Source organism: Brachyhypopomus gauderio, chromosome 2 (assembly GCF_052324685.1).
Source record: "Brachyhypopomus gauderio isolate BG-103 chromosome 2, BGAUD_0.2, whole genome shotgun sequence".
Taxonomy (NCBI): Eukaryota; Metazoa; Chordata; class Actinopteri; order Gymnotiformes; family Hypopomidae; genus Brachyhypopomus; species Brachyhypopomus gauderio.
Genome location: NC_135212.1, coordinates 4060188 through 4081780, shown reverse-complemented (window position 1 = coordinate 4081780; position 21593 = coordinate 4060188). Strand labels below are relative to the sequence as shown.

Here is a 21593-nt window from a genome sequence, read left to right as displayed (position 1 = left end):
AAACCCATAAACACATATGGGTATGCATGTGCCTGTGCATATTTTTCTGCCAGGTGTTTTACAGTTATTATAGTAACGTCGGTGACGTGTAGACTAGGGTTAATTTGCTACACTCTACAAGCAAATATGTCGTCACAGACTATTACAGGTTCCGTAGCTCCTCCCTCGCGCCGCTGCTATAGAATTACACGTTACCTGAGTCTCGATTAAACAGGACAGGTAAAGGTGCGCTACGCTCTTCCGGGTAAGGCACGCGAGCTAACTGTTTCTCCTTGGAGAGTATGGCGGATTCTCAGATCAAATGTATAGACGACGAGAACATCAACGTGAAGATACCCGAGTCTAAACCGGAGTTTTATTACAGCGAGGAGCAGCGAGCGGCGCTGGAGCATCTACTGAAACATGGAGATGGCGCCTTCAAGATGCGGCTTAAGGAGGACAACATCAAGGATTTCCTCTCTGCCAGGGAAGTGAAGTGGATACGAGAAACCTTCCAGGAATATGATAAGGAGAGTGACACGGAATCGTGCGGTTCTCGGTCGCTCCACGACTCCAACGCGGACTCAGGTGTTCACTCCACCTACTGGCCGACCATGTCCGACACCGAGGTGCCCCCGCTGGACATAGGCTGGCCGAACAGCGCATTTTACAAAGGAGTGACACGCGTGTCCGTTTACACGCATCCACCCAAAGAGAACAGTCCACATATCAAAGAGGTGGTGCGCAGACTCATACAAGAGTCAAACAAGGTATGCAAACATTGCGCATCTTTCTGGTAGGCCATGGAAATTCCAGCAGGTGATTAAACAGTAGGGCTTTCATGGTCATCATCAGGGGTGTCTTCACAGTATTTAGTTACACATGCTGTCAAATTACGTTCTAGGCAATACATCATCACATCATGAAGAATCGAGGTATTCGGGTTTTCATATTCTTTAATGATGCCATCCGTTGCCCTAATGGACATTCGTAAAATAAAGGAGATAACAAGCTACAGATAGATGGAGAATGTCTAGCCTTGTACACAGGCAGCCCTCATAAACGTTTATAGGAGCCATAAATGGCAAAGGGCTTGTGATTGTGAGGGAGTTATCTTTGTTAAAGTTTAGTTATTCTTTTGTTTTCACTTAACAAAATTTGTTCAAAAGAAGAAAATGATTTACATCCCTGATTCAGAGCAGTAACACAAGGCAATGTCCAGGAAATAGTTAATAAAATATTATTAATAAGATATATAAGAAATAAAAATATCAAATAATGTAGCCTAGGATTTTAGAAAAAAACTATATTTTATTAATAATATAGTGATTAGGACGCAAGGACTAAATAGCATTATGAAATAATAGCTGTGATCTTTTCCACATATGAGATTAATCAGAAATGTTTAGAATTACTTGTTTCCTCATGTAAAGCTGATTTAATGAAACACAATCGTAAAACAGCAGAAAGTGAGACACGTTGCGGTAATTACAATTAGTGCCCGAGAGGAGAAAAAGCCCGGGACAGAAGGACGGGACGTGTACCAACGTGCAGAAATCTCATCATACTGTTCATTTCTCACAGATTAAATGCTACTGTGAACGCCTAGAATAACGTGTCATATATGGAATAAGGCTAAACTAATAGGAACTCCTCCATGCATCTCAAGGGCTCGTCTGTGAATGTACCACACATTTGGACCACAGCTGCTAGAACTCTGTGGACTTTAAGATGCCATAAGATCTTCCACTATGGCCACGTCGCATCGTTAGCCGTGATAAAGCCACTGAAACGAACCCACAGATAAACTTCATTACACTGGAAAAACCGTGTATTCATTGGTGTTACCCTTCAGTGCTTAAGAATAATTACAGTAATAATAATATCAATATTTAATAACTAACTAACATTAATTAAACAGTTAGTAACATTAACTATTAAGAACGTGTCTGTACAGTTTTATATTTCAAAAACTGGTGAATGAATGCTTGTCTTAAACTTTCTGTTATTTTATTCCTGTAGTAATAATGCTGTCCATTGGTTAAAATACTGTACTTCCTGGACTGAACTCATCTCTGCGTGACTCACCCCACGTGAAGGATGTCAAGTTTATTTTGCTATTGAGTTTGACGCACACCACGATGGAGTTTTTTAGAGCTGTTATTAGAAAGTTTATATAGGCTAATACCCGAGCTTTGTGGTAGGGCAAACACTAAAAGCTTGAAAGCCATCATAAAAATACAATGACTTATCATTAGTGTCCTTAGTATGATGACAATTTATTTCTGATTATTTCTCAGTAGTGTGCTCAGAAATATCATTCAAATCATTACGTTGACAAACACCGGTCTATGCTAGACAAGAGAGTCATTCATTAACAGTAGTTGCATTACAGTATTGTCTATTATATGTTAAAATTTTTTTTTTTTTTTTTTTACATACAGTCTCTTCCAAAATTATTGAAACAGCAAGGCAAAATCCTTTATTTTTGTTGTTCACTGGAGACATTTGGGTTTAAAGATCAAAAGATGAGTATGATACAAGAGGTCAGAATTTAAGCTTTTATTTCCTGGTATTAACATCTAGATCTAGATGTGTTAAACGACAGGACATATTACTGTTTGTATTAGACCACAGCATTTTTAGAGCAGCAAAAGTAAAGGAACAAAAATGTTTAAAGTAAATAATATTTCATATTTGGTGGCATGACCTTTGGTTGTATTTGCCTGAAGCCTGTGCCCCATCGACATCACTGTTCTTCACGTGTGATACTGCTGCGTTCTTCCTCTACTGAGGCTTCTGTCAGTACCTGTTTGTTTCGGTGGAGTTTCACCTTGTAGTCTCCACTTCAGGAGGTGAAGTGCACCCTCTATTGGGTTAAGGACAGGTCAGAGCTGGCCAGTCCAAAACCTTCCACTTTTCGTTCCCGACGAAGTCCTTTGTTTTGTTTGCAGTGTGCTTTGGGTCATTGTCCTGCTGCGTGATAAACTTCCTCCCGATTAGTTCGGATTTCTCCATAAATTGCCGGACAAAATGTTTCTGTACACTCCAGAATTCATTCTGCTGCTGCCATCATTAGTTACATCATCAATTATGAGTTTGTTCCTGAACCAACCATGCCCGCCCAAGCCATGACGTTACCTCCACCGTGCTTCTGTATTTTGGATCATAAGCAGTTCCTTTCTGTCTTCACACTTTGGCCTTTCCATCACATTGGTAATCTTGGTTTCATCAGTACCTAAGATTGTGTTCCAGAACGTTTGGTGCTTATCTCTGTACTTCTTTGAAAATACCAAACTGGCCTTCAGATCCTTATTGCTGATGAATGGTTTGCATCTTGTGGTACGGCCTCTATATTTCTGCTTTCTGAGTGTACTTCCAACAGCGGGTTGTGATACCTTCACCCGTGATGTTACTGATGTTTTGGGGTTTTTTCACAACTCTCACAATATTCCTGTCATCAACTATGGTTGTTCTCCTTGGCCGACCTGTTCAATGTCTGTTGCTCAGTACACATTTACATTTATGGCATTTGGCAGACGCCCTTATCCAGAGCGACTTACATTTTTATCTCATTTTTTTATACAAGTGAGCAATTGAGGGTTAAGGGCCTTGCTCAGGGGCACCTCAGTCATGGCATCAGGCCTGGGGATCGAACCCACGACCCTCCGGTCACAAGACCAGTTCCCTAACCACCAGGCCATGACTACACAAGTAGTTTCTTTCTTTTCTTGCTGTTCTTGCTATGCCAAATGGTTGTCCAGTGGCTCTGATTTTCCTTATCTTCAAAATGACTTGTTTTTCTCCCATAGGCAGCTCCATGGTCTTTATGTCTGATCTTTAACCTCATCTTCATAAACCCAGGCTAATAATGTCGATTAGTCATGCAGAGCCATTTAACATTTGAACAATCAACCTAAAAAAGAACACCTGGTCAACAAGAAACACCTGTCAGTCACATGGTCTAATAGTTTTGCTCACCTGTGAAATGTGTGGCTTCAAACAAAGGCTGGTGTGTCCTAAGTTGCTCAACAAATCTAGATATAAATACCAGGAAATAAAGGATGAAATTCTGAGCTCTTGTCTCGTACTCGTCTCTTGACCCAGTTGCAGTGCCGGAGTGGCTAATCGGGAGATTCGGGAGGATTCCCGATGGGCCGGCTCATGTCAATCTCTAGTTTGGGCCGATTGGGAGGGAAAATTAATTTTGTGTCGGATTTGGGGATGAAACTCCTGAGCTGAAAAGGGGGCTCACTCCGGCCCTGCCCAGTTGTCTTCAGTGAACAACAAAAACAAAGGAATTTGCCCTGCCGTTCCAATACTTTTGCTGATCCAATACTTTTGGAGAGGACTGTTTACTTATCTAATTTCTGCAATATTTCAACAGTTACTACCTGTACAGCGAATGTTTGTGAACCTCTAAAATAAAAAAAGAATAATTAGAAAAGTTTATTCCTTCTTATTATTATAATGAAATATAATATTATATGTAGTTATGTCATAACTGTTAATATTATTAATTCATTATTTGAATTCACATGGAAGAATCTTTGGATACATATGTATGTGTGTGTGTGTGTGTGTGTGTGTGTGTTTGTGAGTGTGTGTGACCTTGTGGGTGTGGGTGTTTGTGGGTGTGAGCATTTATGCGTTTGTGTTGATATGGAGGTGTTGGGATGCGTGTGAGCATGTGTGAGTGTGGTTGTGTGTGTGTGAGCATGTGCACGGGGTTGTGTGTGATCGTGAGTTGGGTGAACATGATTGTGGAGGTGTGAGCATGTGTGAGTGTGGTTGTGTGTGTGTGTGTGTGTGTGTGTGTGTGTGTGTGTGTGTGTGTGTGAGTGTGTGTGTGAGTATGTGAGCACATAAGGGTGTCTGTGAACCTCTGTCAGTATGGTATGTGTATGATTGTGTGTCTGTGAGCATGTGTGAGTGAGTGTATGGTTGTGTGTTGTGGGGGGGGGGGGGGTTGTTTGTATGAAAATGTATGTGTGTGTGAACATGTATGGACACACAAGTGGCACAACAGCTGATTTATTTATATGAGCTTCAGGAAATGCGTCACTGCGGACGACAAGTCATCAGTATCACACCACCCTGCTTCATACGTCATGTGATTCGGAAAAGTATCATAATGCCCCATTCCAGTGTAGACTATAGTTTAGTAGTCTGTTTTATGATTGGATTTTACTCCTATGTCAAATCAAAATCCAGCTTCCTTACATGTTTTGTAGGTAGAGAAATGCAGCAGTTAACCCTGACATTATTTCTTAGAGCTGGAGTATCTCTGGGAGTGTTTCTGCATGCGCTGGTAGTAGAAGTTATTTTTATCCCACATCAATCCATTTGAAACCAGTTCTGCGATGGGGAATAATGAAGTCAGAGTTGCACCTGGCTGTTAAGTGGTCACTAAGCCAGACATTCCAGGCAGGAAGGCTGCAGTGGTGGATGAGAGTGTAATCACTGCCCTTTCTGATGCGTTCTCTCAGCTTTGGCAATTAAATCTGTTTTGTGTGGTTACTTAACCAAGGAACCCCAAGGAACCTGTTTACGATTTTAACTTTTCGGCTGTTATATATTGCTAGCAATAAGATTTAGGCAATCCGACACTTAAACCTGTTTTTCAAGGCTATTAAAATACTACGCCACTCGTGAGTTCACTTCAACGTTTGTTGGATCCCTGTGGCACGCCTGGTTTGTTGAGAAGATTTGTGAAAGACTCAGAGGTTTGAGGATGTTTGGTGTGTGAGGAGTGAAGGGGGAGGTGCAGGCGGAGGAGGTTTGAGGAGGTTTGAGGATGTTTGGTGTGTGAGGAGAGAAGGGGAAGACGGAGGAGATTTGGAGCTAGTTAGTGCTGCGTCACCATTAGGCTGTGCTCACAGATGCCACAGATACTTGAAACTTTAGAAAGTAGCTCTTTATCATTTATGACAGCGATGTCTCACTCCTCTGGTGTGTGTGTGTGTGTGTGTGTGTGTGTGTGTGTGTGTCCACAGCTGGTAGCGGTAGTCATGGACCTCCTGACAGACCTGCTGATTCTGCAGGATCTATTGGATGCGGCGTCTAAGCGGGGTGTAGCTGTGTACCTGCTGCTGGAGGAGAGGGGCCTGCCCCACTTCCTGGACATGTGCAGCCGCCTTCACATCTCTGCACAGCACCTGCGGGTGAGCTTCAAGAAGAAGAAGAAAAGAGACATTTTACATGTATATATGTGTATATGTATATACGGTACATATATATGCATATACAGTATATATATGTGCGTTTGTGCGTGATCGTGATCGTGATCGTGCGTGTGCTTGTGTTTTCACTATCCCTGTTCTTTCTCATTTTCTAACCCTTGACTCACACCCCATAGACACTTTGTGCCAGTTTGCACGCAATGCTCAGGGTCACGGCTCACGTCTCACACAGCTCTCATGCCACGGTGCTGCTATCACTAAGAGAGAAAGTGCGTTTCAGAGTCAGTAAGTTCTGTTATTTTTGTTATTTTATTTTTCATATAGGTTGCAAAGCCAGACAGGTATGAGCTAAAGCAGTGGTTCCCAAACTTTTTCTGCCGTGCCCCCCTTTAGTAGATGAGAATATTTTTGCGCATCCATGCATCTTCAGATAGTGTTCATCAAGTCGCCCTCCAGTTACAGGAAGTAACAGTAACTAACAGTAACAAGGAAGTAATAGTAACAGTAACTAGTTTTGGGGAAAGTTTGGGAAAATGAGAGAGGAAGAGACAGAGTTAGAGGGCAAAGAGGAGAAAGACTAAGCAGACAGCAAACAAAATATAAACAGATGTGTGCTAAATGAATGATGACAATGATGCTGTTAGAAATGCTGTCAACCACAGTTGGAGTATGAAGCAGTCACATGTGTTCAGAATACTATCAACATCACCAGGACTCTGGACAAGCATTGAAAAATCATGTTATGATTTTAAATTCTTTACAGTACTGCATCATAAGGACTGTGTGTGCAGCTGTACAAAGTAGCCACTATACTGCTGTATATGAGGGCTTTCAAAAAGGGTTTGAGAGCCTTGTTCACCCTTGTTCAGGTATTTTATAGCAGAGATCCAGTTTCTAAAATGTGTACATACAGTTGAGAATGACTGTAAAGTGTTTTGTAGCACCAAAGAAAATCAGGATATGTTTTTTGTGTCTCTTGTGCTAGAGCGATGTGCAAATATAAGCTTAGAAAATAGGTGTTATCAACATATCATGGGTGTGTAACAGCACAAGAACACATAACCTTCTTCTCAGACCTTAGCTAGAAGAGTGTGGAAATTCCGATTTGTCATGGTAAACAAAGCTGATCCCATTTCTCATGGGACACATTAACACACCCCGTGGGTGACCGCGACCTCTTCAAGTTTGCTGTCTTGACAAATGCTTCGTCATGCAATTGTTGTTTCAAGGTTTCAGTTTACCTCTGAATCCCCTGTGTACACTTGTAGGACTCTCTGCTGTGTAAATGACACGGTATTCCTGAGGCGTGCCCCACTTAACTCTGATCCACCCAAGCGCGCATGCCCACCTGGGCCTGAGGTCTGGAGAGCTGACCTGGCCCGCCAGGCTGAGACGTGCTCTCACTTTAGTGCTCGAGTACTCAAACGGGGACCTGCGTGGAGTCCGAGAACTGTGACTGAAAGCAGCCCGATCTGGTTTCTGGAAAGTGGGGGTAGAGGGAGAAGGATCTGAAGGATCTGTGGTATCTTCTGGCCTCTTTCACACTGGTTTCGTGCCAGTGGTTTGCTTGTCCCTTTCCTGATCTTTCTCATCGTTTCTTCTTTCTCCTACACTTAGACTTTCGCTTTTTCATTTCTCTCATCCAGGATATATATGCATCATCTACCTGTGTGTGTGTGTGTGTGTGTGTGTGTACACACAACTTTGTTACCGACTTTCCTTTAGATGTTTGCTTAAATGAGACACATTTCACACCTACAGTCAAAACTTAGTGCTTCCTTCTCCGTGTTTCAAACATTATGGCCTACTGCAGTGTGGGTGAAACCGATTTCTGACTTGCCGGTCCTCCCTTTACAGAACCTGCGGGTACGTATGGTGAAGGGCTCTGGCATGGCGCTGTCGTTTGGCAAGCTTCCAGGAGCCATGTGCTCAAAATACATGCTAATTGATGGAGATAAGGTGATGTTTGGTTCATATAGGTTAGTATCTAAGACTCATACATTCACCACTGATTCCACCTATAACAATTTGTTTAACCAGCATCTATTTCTGATAGTTATATCTCCATTGCTGTATCATTCATTAATTCATCCGTTCATCCACTCGTTTGTTTCGTCACACTGTGCAGCTTCACGTGGACGTCTTCTCGGATGAACCGCAACACCATCACGGTCATGTCAGGCCAAGTTGTGGACTTCTTTGACCACGACTTCCGAGAGCTATACGCCGTGTCAGACAAAGTGGATCTCTACCGCGAGTTCCACATCACCAAGCCCCCCATGCCTGCCCCAGTGGTGAAGGCCCCTGCTGCTCCAAGCAAGCCAGTGTTGCCAGTGTCCACCTCCCGCTTCCAGGTCTCTCTGGAGGACTCCAAGCAGGTCAACCTTAAGGTGCCTGCCCATAAGTACCATAATCCCAAGTATGCACTGGTGGTGGGCAACAGTCTTGGACTTACTGGATCCCTGCAAGATCTCACCAAGCTGAGGGAGTACGTTGGGCAGAACGCAGGAAGTAACATTGAGAAATTACTTCAGCCAAGTGAGAGCAGTAATGAACAACTAAATGGCACGGCCCCACAGCCACCTAAATCCCCAGAAGAGACAAGTGAGAATAAGGGAGACAAAGTTAAGGGGCCAAAGAATTCTTCTCCGTTCAGTTTGAAAAAACAGCGTAGTTCCTTCCGGCTTTTCCTCAAAAGCAGGTCACCCAATCAAAGCCCAGAATTAAGGACAGCAAACCATATTTCAGATTCTAAAATGCCTGGACAAAGCCAACCAATGCCTGGCAGTCCGAGCAAGGACATTTCATTGGCCAATCACTCCAAGGAGGTGTCTAAGAGTCCAGTGAAGGAAGTCCCGCCTGAGGAACGGCCCAAGACCGTGACCTCTTCTCCTTTGCATGACATTCCAGAGCACGACAGCATGACGGACATCGACGGCACGTACGTCATCGTTGAAAAGCCAAGTGCACTGAAGTTCAAAAAGGACAAGAAGGCCTCCAAACTAGGTCAAAGAAGCATATCTCTGTTGACCCTCAACACAGCAGAGGATGACGGTATGGGTTCTTGATTTTAGATTTTTACATTAGTCCAATCCCACCTCAGTAACGAGACTCATAACAGGACTTGTTATCATTTGTAATGCAAGGGGATGGGACTGAGAGGGTTAGGGTTAGGGTTAGGGATATGACTGATAGGGTTAGGGTTGGTGCTGACAGGGTTATGGTTAGGGATATGACTGATGGGGTTAGGGATATGACTGATAGGGTTAGGGTTGGTGCTGACAGGGTTATGGTTAGGGATATGACTGATGGGGTTAGGGATATGACTGATAGGGTTAGGGTTGGTGCTGACAGGGTTATGGTTAGGGATATGACTGATGGGGTTAGGGATATGACTGATAGGGTTAGGGATGGTGCTGACAGGGTTATGGTTAGGGATATGACTGATGGGGTTAGGGATATGACTGATGGGGTTAGGGATATGACTGATAGGGTTAGGGTTGGTGCTGACAGGGTTATGGTTAGGGATATGACTGATGGGGTTAGGGATATGACTGATAGGGTTAGGGATATGACTGATAGGGTTAGGGTTGGTGCTGACAGGGTTATGGTTAGGGATATGACTGATGGGGTTAGGGATATGACTGATAGGGTTAGGGATGGTGCTGACAGGGTTATGGTTAGGGATATGACTGATGGGGTTAGGGATATGACTGATGGGGTTAGGGATATGACTGATAGGGTTAGGGTTGGTGCTGACAGGGTTATGGTTAGGGATATGACTGATGGGGTTAGGGATATGACTGATAGAGTTAGGGTTGGTGCTGACAGGGTTATGGTTAGGGATATGACTGATGGGGTTAGGGATATGACTGATGGGGTTAGGGATATGACTGATGGGGTTAGGGATATGACTGATAGGGTTAGGGTTGGTGCTGACAGGGTTATGGTTAGGGATATGACTGATGGGGTTAGGGTTGGTGCTGACAGGGTTATGGTTAGGGATATGACTGATGGGGTTAGGGATATGACTGATAGGGTTAGGGTTGGTGCTGACAGGGTTATGGTTAGGGATATGACTGATGGGGTTAGGGATATGACTGATAGGGTTAGGGATGGTGCTGACAGGGTTATGGTTAGGGATATGACTGATGGGGTTAGGGATATGACTGATGGGGTTAGGGATATGACTGATAGGGTTAGGGTTGGTGCTGACAGGGTTATGGTTAGGGATATGACTGATGGGGTTAGGGATATGACTGATAGGGTTAGGGATATGACTGATAGGGTTAGGGTTGGTGCTGACAGGGTTATGGTTAGGGATATGACTGATGGGGTTAGGGATATGACTGATAGGGTTAGGGATGGTGCTGACAGGGTTATGGTTAGGGATATGACTGATGGGGTTAGGGATATGACTGATGGGGTTAGGGATATGACTGATAGGGTTAGGGTTGGTGCTGACAGGGTTATGGTTAGGGATATGACTGATGGGGTTAGGGATATGACTGATAGAGTTAGGGTTGGTGCTGACAGGGTTATGGTTAGGGATATGACTGATGGGGTTAGGGATATGACTGATGGGGTTAGGGATATGACTGATGGGGTTAGGGATATGACTGATAGGGTTAGGGTTGGTGCTGACAGGGTTATGGTTAGGGATATGACTGATGGGGTTAGGGTTGGTGCTGACAGGGTTATGGTTAGGGATATGACTGATGGGGTTAGGGATAGGACTGATAAGGTTAGGGATGGTGCTGACAGGGTTATGGTTAGGGATATGACTGATGGGGTTAGGGATATGACTGATGGGGTTAGGGATGGTGCTGACAGGGTTATGGTTAGGGATATGACTGATGGGGTTAGGGATATGACTGATGGGGTTAGGGATGGTGCTGACAGTGTTAGGGTTACAGATGGGACTGGCAGGGTTAGGGTTACAGATGGGACTGGCAGGGTTAGGGATGGTGCTGACAGTGTTGGGGTTACAGATGGGACTGGCAGGGTTAGGGTTACAGATGGGACTGGCAGGGTTAGGGTTACAGATGGGACTGGCAGGGTTAGGGATGGTGCTGACAGTGTTAGGGTTACAGATGGGACTGGCAGGGTTAGGGTTACAGATGGGACTGGCAGGGTTAGGGTTAGAGCCGCTGGTTTGTGTGTGTTGCTCATTTGCTCAACTTTAGTTTAGCACGCGTAGACTTCTAGGAGCTGACCGAACTGATGCCTGTGATTGGAGACTTGGTAATGTGGTCACCTGATCTCTTGTGGCAAGTTTGAATAATGCAGCCTTTGTGTCTGACCCTGTCTTTGTCTCTCCTTAGGCTCAAGAGGGCGTAGGCAGAACCACAAGAAGACCTGTATTCAGTCATGAGATCAATGGTTTGGAGTTTACCATGGTCTTTCTCGTTGCCTTTGAGAGGCTATATGAATGTTTGAATGAATTGGATGCAATGTATGTTGTGTATTGTTTTATTTAAATTCACAATCATTTGATTCCTTTTGTGATCTGTTTTTGTTTTATAGATTTTTTTATTGCAGACAATAAAAAGGTTCCTTGGACCTTCAGAAAGGTCATGGTTGTTTATTATTTGTTATTTGTTTTCATGAAATGCCATAAAGTGTCTGGCGAAGACGAGGTGTAGATGCATAAGAGATACGACGAACTGAAAGCAAAGATAACCCAGCACAGTGCCGGCTTCCACAAAATGTCAATTCAGGTTTGCAATACTGCTATGATGAAAATGCATTACAGAGAATGCATTCTTTTTTTAAAGCTTGGCGCTGGGTGAAGTGCAGTAGGTGTGGCGGTACATTAATCCACGCCCTTGTTTGAGCACAAGATTCCTCCTGTATATCCTGCTCAAACACACATGCCGTTTGTTTTTTTTTTTTTGTTTTTTTTCTGGTTTTCCAAAAACATGTAGAACTCTTGTGCTTTCTTGCACAAATTACCTATGAATTCCACCTTGTGCGATATGGAGGAAATGGTGGTTGATGCCGTCCTGCAGATCCAGAGGGCCTGGACCGTGTGCTGAAGCAGAGGAAACACATGTAGAGGGCACAGGAAACAAGCAGCAGAGTGAGCTAGAGCACCAGGAAGTGACACGCAGGAAGAAAGGAGCTTGCTGCTGTAGACCACAAGCGCACTTTGGTTTTTTGCAGAGGCGCTTGCTCCCTTCCCGAAAAGAAAGAGCGTCTTTCAGAACGCTCTTCAAAACCACTTGCATTCTTCTCAACCTTCTTCTGAGCCTACCATGCAATACATTTTGTGAAGACTATATTATTCCCTATATGATGTTCTATTTAATGAGAATGTAAATAAGAATTTGAGACTGTAATGAGAAATATAAGTATATAACATCACAACTGGTAGCAAATGTAGGTCATGTGTCAGTATTGAAGCTGCTTGCAGTTGGAGGAATGTTGCCCCCTGCTGGTGAAGTATTTGTTCTACTCATGCAGGGATTACTTTTTTGGATTTCTTGGACAGTTTTGATATATTCATCACAATTGCTTCCTTGAAATGGTTAAATGAGTGAGGACGTCAATATAATTACAGTTTATTACAGCTTTGTTAAGAAGGATTTGGAAGGGTTTACAGTTTACAATGAAATTAAAGTAATTTTTAATAAATTAAGCAAGACTATTCACAAAATAACTATTCACAAAATAACGTATTTGTTAAATTGTAACCTAAACATTCTATTCTTGTAATTTTAACATTAAAAATAAATGATAACATCAAAAAAATATCAAAAACATAATTATTTCATAGTCAAATGAAAATGCCCAAACAAGTAAAAGCATTCAACACTCAAAAGTTTGGAAAATAAAGCAAAAATCAATAATAAACAAATTACAATAACTGTTCATCTACTATCCACAGTGTATTACCATTACTTTGTGAGAGCACATAGCATTTTAGCGGATGTGAATATTTAGCAAAGTGGAAGTGAAACTCTGTTGACTGCTAGGGAACTCTGCTACTGGGGTGTATTGATTTTTTTCGTGTTTTATATAAAAAATATATATTTAAATTATTTCACACATCTCTGTAGGCCTTCATACCCAGACGAACTGCAGGATGCAGTTAGAGAGAACTGTGAGGTGACAGGTCATGACATGGACTCTGAGTGGATCCACAGCGTTTCGCTCTCTGATGAAGGTGCTCCAGAAGAAAAGGCCTCAGGCCTTCCTCAGTCAATGAGTCAGTAGCCGAGAGCCGGGCACACCTGAGCAGGTGCGTGTTGAAACACGTTTGAAAAGGGCGAGATGTATTTTCAGGAACTCTCGCTGCCACTGCTGATCACTTTCTTTCTGCGGCTGGACACCAGGTCGTAGACGGGGTCCTTGGTGACGCACGCTCTGAAGGTCGAGAAAGAGGGTCCGACAATGTGATTAGATTTGATTGGTTCTGGGTGTATTGGAGGCTTTTCAGGAACCGGCCAGTTAGTGCGTGCTAAGCATTGTGCAGAGGTGCACGAGGTTGGTGGGTGGTGTGGGTGGTGTGTGGGTGCAGTCGATGGTAATGCAGGTCGCTACCTGATGGCTTTGATCCAATCAGAACGCTCCGTGGCACAGGAGGCACTGATACGGTAAGACTGATGTTTTCCCACCACCACTCTCCCATCCGGATCAGTCTTACACGCCTTTATCATCTGGCCTTTACTGTGAGGGATGAAGAGCTCCAGACAGAACTGCACACACACACACACACACACACACACACACACACACACAAACACACACACAGTCATCCATTTGTGAAAACAAGCATTTTCGGTACCCCGTGCCCTCAGACACACAGACACACACACACGAAGATTACCTCAAATCCGCCACTGCACTAAAGGTTAAACTCTGATCACGTGTAAACATTTTCAGTCATTATCTCAATGGCACCTGGGCCGGAGAGGCGCTGACTCATATACGTAGAATCACAACAGGAGCTCCTACAGCTCCGCCCTGCTGTTCTCACTCAAACCACTCTCAAACCTCCCGCCCCGTGGACTTTTAGTACTGCTGAGATGTTTCCACTTCTGTTATGAAACTTGAAATCAGGGGGCCTAACCCTGCTTCTGGAGTTCAGAAGACCTCGCGTCCAACATACATGGCTTTCACAAATCAGATGGTATTTAAGCCTTTCCTAGGCTGTATGAGACGAGTGTGGTCAGGGCCACAGTGACGGTCACAGTGGGCGGAAGGTCACTGGAAGCAGGCCGAGGCAGCCCCCGCACGTTTGGGACCGCAAAATGACCAGAAGCGGCCCTGGTGCTGGCGTGGGGCAGTACCTGTTTGTGTGGGTCGTCCACCTCTCTCACGCTCAGGTTCTCCAGGGGGATTATCCCTTTAGGCTCTTTGTCCTAGATAAGCACAAGTGAATCCATGTTAGTCATTACATTTGCTGTGCTCATTTACGAATTCCCTGCTTGTATTGCAAGTTTGGTAATAAGAGATCACAACAGATAAAAGATAGAGATCATACTCACTGTGGTGTACTGGAAATAGTACAGACAACTGTCAGTCAAAATGAACCACCTCCTCTTCCATGTTTTCACTCTGCCCCCTATGTAGGCGCATACGTGTCAAATGATGTACATGATGATGTAAAATATTACATCATTCATCATCACAGGAAATATACATAAAATGATAGGTGGTTAAGTAATTACTAATTTATTACCATTATTAGGTGAAGAAGTTAACTTTATTAACTAAAAGCCGGAGTGCATGTTGGGCAGAAGAAGACCATGTCCACACATGGATCGTATGGAGCTGCCCACTCACCCTCTTTCATAAGCCAGCCCTCACGATCCGGATTGAAGAAGGTGTGAGTGAGATCATTACCATCATCCTCCGGGATCTTAAAGGGTTCACTCTTAATGCTCTCGTACAGTTTCTAAAAGAAACCACCACAAACTGAAGTCACGGATACAGATCATGGCTTTGACATTTTCACATTTTCCCACCAAGTTTGGTCAAACCACTCCCCCCCCCCCCCCCCCCCCAACACGCCCCTCCCCCCCTCTTTACTGTGAGCAGGTCGCTGGGCAAGTCCTCCCCCCCACGCCCCTCCCCCCCTCTTTACTGTGAGCAGGTCGTTGGGCAGGTCCCCCCTCCCCCCACGCCCCTCCCCCCCTCTTTACTGTGAGCAGGTCGTTGGGCAGGTCCCCCCTCCACCCCACGCCCCTCCCCCCCTCTTTACTGTGAGCAGGTCGCTGGGCAGGTCCCCCCTCCCCCCCACGCCCCTCCCCCCCTCTTTACTGTGAGCAGGTCGCTGGGCAGGTCCTCTTTGTTGTTGATGCCGCGGTTCATGCTGATGAAGCGTTCGAGTGGCGTCTTGTCCTTCACGTTGGGGTTGTGCAGGCTGGTGTTCAGCATGATGATGGCGAACGACAGGATGTAGCAGGTGTCTGACAGGAAGACAGACGCAGGTGTGGCGTCAGGCCTCAGCAATCAAAGTTACGTTACGCTGCCAAATTGTCAATTGTGATTTCCACCCCTATCGAAATGAGGCCCATCTGTGCAGTGAGAAGACTGAAGTAGGTCTGAGCTTGGACAGGCGCCCCGGAGAGTGAGCTCCACCCAAAGGGTTGCCCATGGAGGTGGTGCCAAGGTGGTGCCCTCCTTACCTGTAGACTGGAACACTCCCATGTTGCAGCTGCAGTACCGCTGCGCAAAAGCCTCCATCATGCGATCAATCTTCTGAGCTTCACCGGGGAGCCGGAAGCTCCACAAGAACTGTCTGCGGTCGGCCAAGACCATGGATCAGGACCAGGACCAGGACCAGGGTCAGGACCAGGATCAGGACCAGGACCAGAATCAGGATCAGGACCAGGACCAGAACCAGGATCAGGATCAGGATCAGGATCAGGACCAGGACCAGAATCAGGACAAGGACCAGGGTCAGGGACAGGAACGAGCAAAAAGCCATTCTGGGATATTCATTGCATTCAGTGATCAGTCCCAGTTTTGGGCAACAAGACAAGACAGGTCTCTTTACCCACCTCAGGGCCTGCACCAGGTTCAGGTCTGAGAACTCATGGAGATCAACAAAAGATTTCAGGATCTTAAGGTGGAATTCATCCCTATGGGCACAAAATCACACAATAATACTCAATAATGTACATGATAGTGATGTCATTTCATAGAACACAGATTCACTTTAACGACCGTCCTTATTATCAGTGTGATGCCATCAATGTACCTTTCTCCAAGATAGTTGCCGATAGCTGTTTTATTGAGGCCCTCCTCTTTGTACAGGAACTCTGCAATATCCTCCGGGGAGTTCACCAGAAGGTCATTATCCAGCAGGTACTTGATTCCCTGTACCAAGAAGACACAGGTGATGAACTCAACTGTAACATGATGAGACCAATGAAATCACTGAACCCCAAAGTATGAACACAACTGTATGATCAGTATGATCATGTGAAGATGGTGGATGAATTTTTCACTCATTTGTACAATTTCCATTACGTTACAGTTTCCATTACACTGAGATTCTTGGTCTTCACATCCTCAACACATACTCCATATCCTACAGTGCAGATCGACCTTTTCTAATACAGCAGTATGTTCATGACTGGGAAAACTGGCAGGCATCTTTCCTTAAGAGAACCTTCATTATTCCAATATACTCATGCACTGTTGATGAGTAGTACTTATTTGACGCAATACTTTCTTAAATACAGTCCTGTCAAATATAGGGCAAGTTCTCTATGTGGTTTTAACGTGTCTATTTTTTGGAAGACAGGATGTGGTTGTCGTTTGCTTGCTTGCTTGCCTCTCTCTCTCTCTCTCTCTCTGATTATTTTCTTCTCAATTTTATATGTCTCTTCCTTTCTAATTGCCAGTAATTGCAAGACAGAACATTACTGAGGGCTTTGTGTTTCATTTGGGATAACCTTGTATTTAACTCTTTGTTGAACTTTAGGTCAGACACTTGCCTTTATCGGGTCCATGTTAAACTTCTTCTTTCCACACTGGAACCTTTTTGTCCTTATGACATTCTTACTAATGGAAAACACAATTTACAGAGTAAGACCAATAAAAAGGCTAACAAGGTTACTGTGGTAACGGGGAGTGTGTGAACGGCTCCGTACACCACTGCAGCTTGTGTTTGTGCTTATCTAGTGACATCTATGCCATCGTCAGAGACTCCCTGAGCTACGGATTTGTGTGGTTGTGCCCGTGTGTGTAGTGGACGCCTTCACACAATGTCTTGCATAATTTTCTGCTTCTGTTTAATCTACATTCCCTCTTGATAGTGGCCTATTTGTGGTACATTTCCTTCTTGTAAAAGCAGTATACAAGAGAAACAGGAAACACCCACATGCTTACAGTGATATGTGCGAGAAGCAAGACACACACTCCCCCCTTATAGGCTATATCCGGAACTGCAAGGCAATGCATGAGATCCGTAATGTGATGCGTGTATATATATTTATTCACACGCTGTAAATACACACTGTTGTTTATCTTATGTGTGCACTAACCCACTAACACAAATTTGCAGATAAACAGTAAAGAGCACAAAAGCAGAACAACCCAACCTCAGGTGAATGTGTACTGAACATGTACTGAACATGTACTGAATATGTACTGAATATGTACTGAACATGTACTGAATATGTACTGAACATGTACTGAACATGTACTGAATATGTACTGAATATGTACTGAATATGTACTGAACATGTACTGAACATGTACTGAACATGTACTGAATATGTACTGAATATGTACTGAACATGTACTGAATATGTACTGAACATGTACTGAATATGTACTGAATATGTACTGAACATGTACTGAATATGTACTGAACATGTACTGAACATGTACTGAATATGTACTGAACATGTACTGAATATGTACTGAATATGTACTGAATATGTACTGAACATGTACTGAACATGTACTGAACATGTACTGAACATGTACTGAATATGTACTGAATATGTACTGAAGCTACCGAGACACACTTCAGATTGGTTGCATCTTGTTGTGGACCTAAACCCAACGTGCGTTTTACAGTTACAGACATCATCCACGCCCATCCCAGCATCACCCCTCAAACCACCCCTCATCTCCCTAACCCTGATGGTCCTTCTGTTAGTGGAGTGCATATGTAAGTGGAGGTTTCAACGTTCAAGCAAAGTACTGAAAAGCCCTTGAAATAAGGGCCCCTAATTTATTGACCTTGAACTGATGCTCAGATTGGCCTCTGTTTCTGCAGCTGGCCAATGAACCGATACTCACTTCTCCTTGTTCGACTCCATTGTGTGGATCTCCGTCAGAACGTTCTCGATTTCCATCCGGAGTTTCTGTCAGACACAATGAAGGCACGAGAGTGAATGGTGCTGGCCGTTGGCATAGCTACAGACGGTGGTGACGGATGATCAAAGTGTCAAATCGCCCGCACGGCACACCAACGTCCAAAGATGCGAAACCCCAGAAACAGATGCTATTGCGAAACTTCGTAACTATGTGGTCGCTCCTTTCTTTTGTTTCCGTATCAAGTTAACTGGGGTCTTCATTCACCACGTGAAAGTGTAGCGCACAAAACTTTCATTGTTCATTTAAATGTCGCAAGCCAAAGTATTAGACCCCAATGTTGTGCACGAGGAGCTGTGTGTACCTGAATGTCACCTAGAATGTTATTCTTGTTCATCCGGTTGGTCTCAGTCTGCTTCTTTTCTGCCCGGATACAATCTGGAGGAGCTTAGGAAGACATTAGTGTGTTAGCATAGTAGCCTCTTGCAATCAGAAGGACATGAATGGGGCAAGAGGACTGTGGGCTCCATGCCATCGAGCCCGGCTCAGCTCAGTTCTGAACTCTGCTGCCTTTACTGCGATTCCCACTTCAGAACCACACTTGATTCTCACCTACACTCTTTTTTCATAAACACGTTATAGTGAGTTAACTGGCGTATTGTAAGAATGTCATTCAGAGCTGTCTAAAGCAAAGGCGAGTTTGTTAAGACATCTCACGTCTCCTCACACTTGAGTTGAGAACATTACATGAGAATTGCACTCATAAGAGGGACACAGATGTGCACTTTATAATGGTAACCAACATCTTAATTTATTATTTATTATAATATTATATTATAATATAATATAGATTTTTTACAATATTATTATTGTATGTCAAATGCAGGCCAAGGGCCAAGGGGAGAGGTATGTTCCAAACTCTAAACTCTATTCCAAACTCTAACTCAAACTCAATTCCAAACTCTATAACAAACTCTAGTGTACTCAAAATGGAAAGCAGTGCCCAGGGCACTGAGCCACTTAGCCTGAGGTGTCCCACTGTATTGCTTCCAGGTCAATCACCTCACTTCCTGTTCAGGATATCACCCAAACCTGACCTGTCCCACCTGGACATTATGTACACGTTATGTGATTTCTCCTAGAAGTCGACAGAGGTTGGTTAAGATTTCTAGCTCACCTTTTCCCCAAAGGAAACTGTCTTTTCTCTTGGAGCCCATTCTGGACGATCAGGAGAGGGACTGTCGACTCACAGGAACTCCAGCCACTTAAAGTAGCCCTGCTGCTGAGAAATCTCCCCGATGTATTTATATCACCACATCATAATGCCTTGGTTATGAAGAAGCACTATTTGAGCCTCTGTGGTTTCTCCTGGAAGGGTTAGTGTACAAGCTCAGCTTTTGACTATAAATCACATAGTCAGAACTGTCTTCACTTCCACGTAAACGCATTCCCTCTTCTGTTTAACAGTACATTTCTTGATGAAGGATACAAATGAATTTGATAAGCCTAATGGGTGCAAACAGTTACATGAACAAAACTATCTTTTCTACATGATCAGAATTATACAGTGGTACAGCAGAAAGCAAGCAATAGAATACAAGACTATGCAAATGACCCTTTACACATTTCATATATAATAAGTTAGTATATTCGTCTTAGAATTGTATAGGTCATACAATATGTGTTATATAGCTAGTCTTTATATAGTATATATGATATTGGACACTTTTTATGTGTATTGTTTCAAAGCAACATCAAATGTGCAGAAAAAACGTCAGCAAAATGTTTGCTTACCTTCATGGCTCAACTCTCACTGTCCGACTATACAGCCAAGGGACGTTCATGTAAACGTGCGACCAATAGAGTGATGCGAATGAACAATAGGGTAACACCGGGAACCAACACTGCTCTCTCTCTCTCTCACTCTCTCGCTCTCTCTCTCTCGTTCTCTCTCTCTCTCTCACTCTCTCTCTCTCTCTCTCTCTCTCTTGCACACACACACTGACCTACAAAATATACTCAATCACTTCACTGCTATATTAAATTATCATAACTTTAATATTGAACGGTATTGTTGAACTTCAATACTGAACTGAAGGCTCATAATTTATGTTCATATTTATAAACCTAAATAGCAGATTTTATGCTGTTCTTTCATATCCAGAATGTTTCCTTCTGTTGAGGAAGTGCTATATGATTTTTGTAAGCGCTCAAGTACATTGTCGAATATATTGTTGTCTACTGCCCTCTTGTGGCGGACACCCGGAAGTGCAGAAAAGTTACCATGAACGCGTGCACCTGACACAATACTTAATGCGCGCGGTTAATTCCTGATACATGAACCACTTTGGGTGCTGGTGGAAGTGACTCTTTTTGCGCTGACCTGAGATCAGCCAGTCCGTAGATGTGCGTTGAGAGTTTCACAAACTCCCATTCGCAAGACTGGGCAGATCGAAAGCGCGCAGCACTAGAAGAGCAGGAGAGTGGGTGGGTAGAGACACTGACAGCCTCGCTAAAGCGGCAGTCTTGTTTCCTGTGTTGCACCTTTACAAAGTTTAATCAAAGGGCGTCAGAAGTTCACCGTTAATCAAAATGCAAGCTATAAAGTGCGTCGTGGTGGGCGATGAGTAAGTAAAACACAGGAGAATCTTGATTGTTTTCTCTTTATTTGACTGATCTGTTATACAAAACTATCACTACAAAACAGATGTAAGGTGAACTTGAAGTAGGTGCTATTGTGTTTTACTTTAACATTGTTTCCTCCTTTCTTTTTTCTTCTTGTCAATTTTTAACATGTTCAGAAGGAAATGTTGAATTACTTACACACCTCAGTACTTGGTCTGTACATTGTACCAGAGGCATTTGATGCCAAGTTCGAACTGTTATGGACACACAGTGCATTTTGGTGTCAGTCACACATAAAGTGGTTCTCGTTAGGAGCCTGGACCTTTGCATGAAGGAGGGACGTTGGTTTGAGGCAGTACTCCACATAAATCAGAACAGGTCCATGGCTTTTGTTTGTCCACTTTGGTCAAGTCTAGAAGGGCTTGGTCTCATTGGTAAAAAACACATTACCAGAACTCAGCCGGATTTGAACCATTTGGCCCATTAATGGCCCAGATGAAAACTATTTGCATTAGTATTATAAAT

The 21593-nt window shown here is 43.8% G+C and overlaps 2 protein-coding genes across 3 annotated transcripts; one reads left to right on the top strand and one right to left on the bottom strand.

The window, feature by feature from the left end:
* The first annotated feature begins 191 nt into the window (after positions 1 to 191).
* LOC143484256 (protein FAM83F-like) lies at positions 192 to 12813 on the top strand. The gene is made up of 5 exons (XM_076982894.1): positions 192 to 749; positions 5976 to 6143; positions 8019 to 8140; positions 8290 to 9215; positions 11486 to 12813. The coding sequence occupies exons 1-5, from the start codon at positions 282 to 284 to the stop codon at positions 11533 to 11535; spliced, it is 1734 nt and encodes a 577-aa protein (XP_076839009.1). The 5' UTR covers positions 192 to 281; the 3' UTR covers positions 11536 to 12813.
* Positions 12710 to 20381, bottom strand: LOC143484294 (cytohesin-2-like). 2 transcript variants are annotated; one of them, XM_076982958.1, is made up of 14 exons: positions 20238 to 20381; positions 19621 to 19811; positions 18808 to 18890; positions 18429 to 18493; positions 17114 to 17180; positions 16372 to 16490; positions 16172 to 16252; positions 15797 to 15909; positions 15429 to 15577; positions 14952 to 15063; positions 14654 to 14730; positions 14456 to 14527; positions 13707 to 13861; positions 12710 to 13529 (listed from the first exon to the last, which is right to left on the bottom strand). In XM_076982958.1, exons 2-14 carry the CDS (start codon positions 19658 to 19660, stop codon positions 13445 to 13447), a joined length of 1218 nt encoding a protein of 405 aa, XP_076839073.1. In that variant the 5' UTR covers positions 19661 to 19811; positions 20238 to 20381; the 3' UTR covers positions 12710 to 13444. The 2 variants fall into 2 exon arrangements, with proteins under 2 accessions (XP_076839073.1, XP_076839079.1); XM_076982964.1 differs by having other exon boundaries at positions 18808 to 18881.
* Between the last annotated feature and the right edge of the window lie 1212 nt (positions 20382 to 21593).

Coding starts and splice junctions, on each gene's coding strand:
- LOC143484256 (XM_076982894.1), top strand. CDS start 282: ATGGCGGATTCTCAGATCAAATGTATAGACGACGAGAACATCAACGTG. Junction 750..5,975: donor TCATACAAGAGTCAAACAAG/GTATGCAAACAT, acceptor GTGTGTCCACAG/CTGGTAGCGGTAGTCATGGA. Junction 6,144..8,018: donor TCTCTGCACAGCACCTGCGG/GTGAGCTTCAAG, acceptor CTCCCTTTACAG/AACCTGCGGGTACGTATGGT.
- LOC143484294 (XM_076982958.1), bottom strand. CDS start 19,660: ATGGGCTCCAAGAGAAAAGACAGTTTCCTTTGGGGAAAAG. Junction 18,891..19,620: donor CAGTTTCCTTTGGGGAAAAG/GTGAGCTAGAAA, acceptor TGTCTTCCTAAG/CTCCTCCAGATTGTATCCGG. Junction 16,253..16,371: donor GGCAACTATCTTGGAGAAAG/GTACATTGATGG, acceptor TTGTGCCCATAG/GGATGAATTCCACCTTAAGA.